This window comes from Austrofundulus limnaeus, unplaced genomic scaffold (assembly GCF_001266775.1).
Source record: "Austrofundulus limnaeus strain Quisiro unplaced genomic scaffold, Austrofundulus_limnaeus-1.0 Scaffold2144, whole genome shotgun sequence".
NCBI classification, from domain to species: domain Eukaryota; kingdom Metazoa; phylum Chordata; class Actinopteri; order Cyprinodontiformes; family Rivulidae; genus Austrofundulus; species Austrofundulus limnaeus.
The window spans coordinates 17,499-22,433 of record NW_013954546.1 but is presented as its reverse complement, the minus strand read 5'-3'; the positions used below and the strand labels follow the sequence as shown (position 1 = coordinate 22,433).

General features: G+C 54.6%; 1 protein-coding gene across 1 annotated transcript; it reads left to right on the top strand.

Annotated features, from left to right (window-relative positions):
- Window positions 1-850: 850 nt before the first annotated feature.
- On the top strand, window positions 851-3,479 carry LOC106537136 (death-associated protein kinase 1; the record flags this gene model as incomplete). The annotated part of the gene is given in 2 exon segments (XM_014034507.1): window positions 851-1,039; window positions 1,108-3,479. Coding segments are annotated over 2 exon segments (1,476 nt in total), but the record flags the coding sequence as incomplete, so codon positions are not given.
- Between the last annotated feature and the right edge of the window lie 1,456 nt (window positions 3,480-4,935).

Genomic DNA, 4,935 nt, shown 5'->3' with positions numbered 1-4,935 from the left:
CCCTCCTGTCCCTCTGTTGTCCCTCCTCTGTCCCTCTGTTGTCCCTCCTCTGTCCCTCCTGTCCCTCCTCTGTCCCTCCTCTGTCCCTCCTCTGTCCCTCCTCTGTCCCTCCTGTCCCTCCTCTGTCCCTCCTGTCCCTCCTGTCCCTCTGTTGTCCCTCCTGTCCCTCCTCTGTCCCTCTGTTGTCCCTCCTCTGTCCCTCCTCTGTCCCTCCTGTCCCTCCTCTGTCCCTCCTCTGTCCCTCCTGTCCCTCTGTTGTCCCTCCTCTGTCCCTCTGTTGTCCCTCCTCTGTCCCTCCTGTCCCTCCTCTGTCCCTCCTCTGTCCCTCCTCTGTCCCTCCTCTGTCCCTCCTGTCCCTCTGTTGTCCCTCCTCTGTCCCTCTGTTGTCCCTCCTCTGTCCCTCCTGTCCCTCCTCTGTCCCTCCTCTGTCCCTCCTCTGTCCCTCCTCTGTCCCTCCTGTCCCTCTGTTGTCCCTCCTGTCCCTCCTGTCCCTCTGTTGTCCCTCCTCTGTCCCTCTGCTGTCCCTCCTCTGTCCCTCCTCTGTCCCTCCTCTGTCCCTCTGTCCCTCCTCTGTCCCTCCTCTGTCCCTCCTCTGTCCCTCTGTCCCTCCTCTGTCCCTCTGTCCCTCCTCTGTCCCTCCTGTCCCTCCTCTGTCCCTCTGTCCCTCCTCTGTCCCTCCTCTGTCCCTCTGTTGTCCCTCCTCTGTCCCTCCTCTGTCCCTCCTCTGTCCCTCTGTTGTCCCTCCTCTGTCTCTCCTCTGTCCCTCCTGTCCCTCCTCTGTCCCTCCTGTCCCTCCTGTCACTTCTCTGTCCCTCCTGTCCCTCCTGTCCCTCCTGTCCCCCTGTCTCAGACCTGCAGTCCCATGACTCAGCTGTCGGAGCGTCTCTTGTCCACCCTGCTGGTCTGGAGGAAGCTGAGTGGACCGAACCAGCTGATGTCCTGGCAGCAGTTTGTGAGTGAGGTCCAGGACCAGATCAACCCCCTGGTGAGCCAGGACCACCTGCGGACCCTGGCTCTGCAGCTGCACAGCATGGGGGAGGTGAGGACCAGTCTTAGTTTTGAAGCTTTGTTGGACCACATGAACCTCTGCATGTCTGTTGTCCTCAGATCAACCTGGTCCAGAGTGAGACGGTCCAGGACGTGGTCCTGCTGGAGCCCCGCTGGCTCTGCACCACCATCCTGGGGAAGCTTCTGTCCGTGGAGACCCCCAAGGCCATCCACCACTACAGGGGGCGCTACAGGCTGGAGGAGGTCCAGGCTCTGGCTCCGGACAGCGACGTGGAGGAGCTGCTGCAGATCCTGGACGCCATGGACGTGTGCGCCCGCGACGCCACCAACCCGTCCATGGTGGACGTCCCCGCCCTCATCAAGACCAACGGTCTGCACCGATCCTGGACCCAGGACGAGGACGAGGAGTCTCTGGTGTACGGGGGGGTCCGGGTGGTCCCTGCGGAGCACCTGACCCCATTCCCCTGTGGTCTGTTCCACAAGCTGCAGGTGAACCTGTGCCGCTGGAGCCACCAGCAGAGACCAGAGGACAGCCAGGAGGACAGCGACGGAGACATCCACCTGTGGACCAACGGAGCCAAAGTGAGCCGGGCCGGAGCCGAGGCCATGGTCCTGCTGGTGAACCAGGGCCAGGGTGTGGAGGTCCAGGTGCGTGGTGTGAACACGGAGCGGGCCAAGTGCTACTCCCTGCTGGACACCATGTGCAGCATCACAGAGAGCCTGCTGGGCTCCACGCTGCCAGGCCTGCTGACCACCCGCTACTACCTGAGCCCCCAGCAGCTGCGGGAGCACCACGCCCCCGTCATGGTCTACCAGCCCAAAGACTTCTTCAGAGCCCAGGTCCAGAGGGACGGCTGTCTCACCAACACCATGGGGGGCTACCGCGAGAGCTTCAGCAGCATCCTGGTCTTCGGCTGCGTGGAGGTCTACCAGCAGGGGGCGGTGGGCCGGGACCTGCACGTGTCCGACATGCCCCTGCTGGTCCGCAGGAAGCTGTGCCGCCTGCTGGACCCGCCCGACGCCATGGGCAAGGACTGGTGCCTGCTGGCCATGAACCTGGGCCTCACCCACCTGGTGGCCAAGCACAGCGCCGGCACTCCCAACGGGACCCCGGACCCGGACCCGGACCCCCGGCGCGCCGAGCGGCAGCCCAGCCCCACGGCGGCGCTGCTGCAGGAGTGGAGCGGCCGGCCCGACAGCACCGTGGGGGTCCTCGTGTCCAAACTGAGGGAGCTGGGCCGCAGAGATGCCGCCGACTTCATCCTCAAGGCCTCGCCCGTCTTCAAGGTCAACATGGAGGCTGTGGGCGGGGCCTCTGGCAGCCACGCCCACACCTGCAACGGAGGCACGTCCTACAACTCCATCAGCTCCGTCATCTCCCGCTGAGGCTGGACCGGACCGGACTGGACTGGACCGGACCAGGAAGTGCAATCAGAGGCCAACTTTAGAACTCCTGGATGCTGTTCTCAGAACCAGAACCAGGTCTGGACCACGCCCCCCTCTTTTGTGTCTGTGCTTCGTCATGTTTCCTGCTCTGCTGCTGGCTCACCACTCAAACAACAAACAAACAAAAATAAACAAAAACAAACATCCTCACCTGAACAAGTGGGCGGGGCTTTAAAAACATGGCAGCCTGTTAGGTTTCTGTAGACGGCTGCTTCCTCTCTGTTCCATTCTCCTCCTCACACCTGTTGTTTGTTTGTTTGTTGTTTGTTTGTTTGTTTGTTTGTTTGTTTGTTGTTTGTTTGTTGACTTCTTGTGCCTTTGTGGCCTTCTACCTCCCTAAAGCACAAAGCGTCTTCATCAGGTCAGAGCGGTGCCTTCATGCTTCAGACAACAAACACGAATCAGCTGATTTGTTTTACAACATTTTAAAAACTAAAATAAAACAATTTTATTCTTTCAAACAGAAAAAACTGATTTAGTTAATTTTACTTTGAAAGATTTAATATTTCAGAGAGAAAATGAGACGTGAAATCAGTTCTTATTGATCTGTTCTGGTGACAGAGCTGATCCTCCTGTAAGCTTCAGGTCCGGACAGAACCAAAGGTTCTGGCTGCAGTTACTGATCTCTGCCACCAGGTGTCACCAGGTGTCACCAGCTGTCACCAGGTGTCACCAGGTGTCACCAGGTGTCAACAGGTGCCACTAGATGCCACTAGGTGTCACTGGGTGTCACTAGGTGTCACCGGGTGTCACTAGGTGTCACCAGGTGCCAATAGGTGTCACCAGGTGCCACTAGGTGNTAGGTGTCACCAGGTGCCACTAGGTGCCACTAGGTGTCACCGGGTGTCACTAGGTGTCACCAGGTGCAAATAGGTGTCACCAGGTGCCACCAGGTGTCACTAGGTGCCACTAGGTTTCACTAGGTGCCACTAGGTGTTATCAGGTGCCACTAGGTGTCACTAGGTGTCACTAGGTGCCACTAGGTGTTATCAGGTGTCACTAGGTGCCACCAGGTGCCACTAGGTGTCACTAGGTGCCACTAGGTGTCACTAGGTGTCACTAGGTGTCAGGGCAGCCTGGACTCTGGTCCTGTTTCCTTTCAGCCAAACAGCTGAGTTCTGTTTAAAGCAGCTCCAGATGTTTGCTGGACCTAATCTGGTTAATGTGAAATCCTGAGGAACATCTGGACTGAAGCTAGTTTAGCTACATGTCAACTTCTACAGATTATCTGTAAGTTATAAAAATTTGACATCAGTTAGCAGGTAAACAGATGTTTAGAGTAATCTCATGGATTTTTTCAAGTCTTACAGATATTTTAAAAACCTCATTTTCAAACGTATCTAACATGTCAGAGCCTGTAGGATGATTTAAAAACAATAAATAACATCAAACAGACATCTTCCAACCTGTTCTGCTGCTAGAAATAAGTTTTGAACTTCTTCCTCACAGCAGAGCTGATGTCATGTGTCTGACTGAAGGTAAACATCTGGACAGGTTCACCTGTAGGTGTTCCTGCAGCTAAACATGGCCGACAGGCTGCAAGTCCAGGACTGACCAGGACCGTTTGGACCAGGACAGAGGACAGACCCCACCCTCCCGTTGGTGGACCTGTTCCAGCCCCCCGATGGTGGACCTGTTCCAGCCCCCTGATGGTGGACCTAACACCCCCCCCCCCCCCCCCCCCCCCCCCCCCGATGGTGGACCTGATCCCAGCGTGTCGGCGTCCGCGTGGCGTCTCCTCTTGTTTCACTTTGTTTTTACAGCTGGAAGCTGATTGGATCAGCAGTTTAAAGAGGCCAAAGTTTGTACCTGACATCACACAGGTGTTGTGTAGTTGTGTGTAGTTGTGTGTGGAGGAAGTGTTTCCTGCAGTTCCATCTGTTCACTTGGACTAACAGAACTTTAATGAGGAGGCAGAATGAATGTAACGGATCAACTCAAACCAAGAACTGGACCTGAACAGAACCGCTCTGATGGGTCTGATGAAGAGGACAGGAATCATCATCATCATCATCATCATCAGTGCCTCAGACCCAGAGGTCCTGTTCTGTGTGGCCCGGTACTGATGGGACCCTCATGGTGGAGGTCCCTGCAGCACCAGCAGGTCCAGATGTTTCCTGCTGCTGGAGAACATCTGTTGTTTTTTAGATTTGAGTGACTTTCCTCTAATCACCACGTTGCACATGTTTTATTTTTGTTTGTTTGTTTGTTTGAGCATGTTCTGATGATCCCACACTTTGTGTGAAACTTTTTATAATAAACTTTTCTTCTTACTGACGTCTGCTTGATGTGAAGAAACACAGGTTTATGTACAACAGTTTGATCAGTAAAACTTTATTTATAAAACAGTTTGATTAGTAAAACTTTATTTATAAAACAGTTTGATCAGTAAAACTTTATTTATAAAACAGTTTGATCAGTAAAACTTTATTTATAAAACAGTTTGATCAGTAAAACTTTATTTATAAAACAGTTTGATCA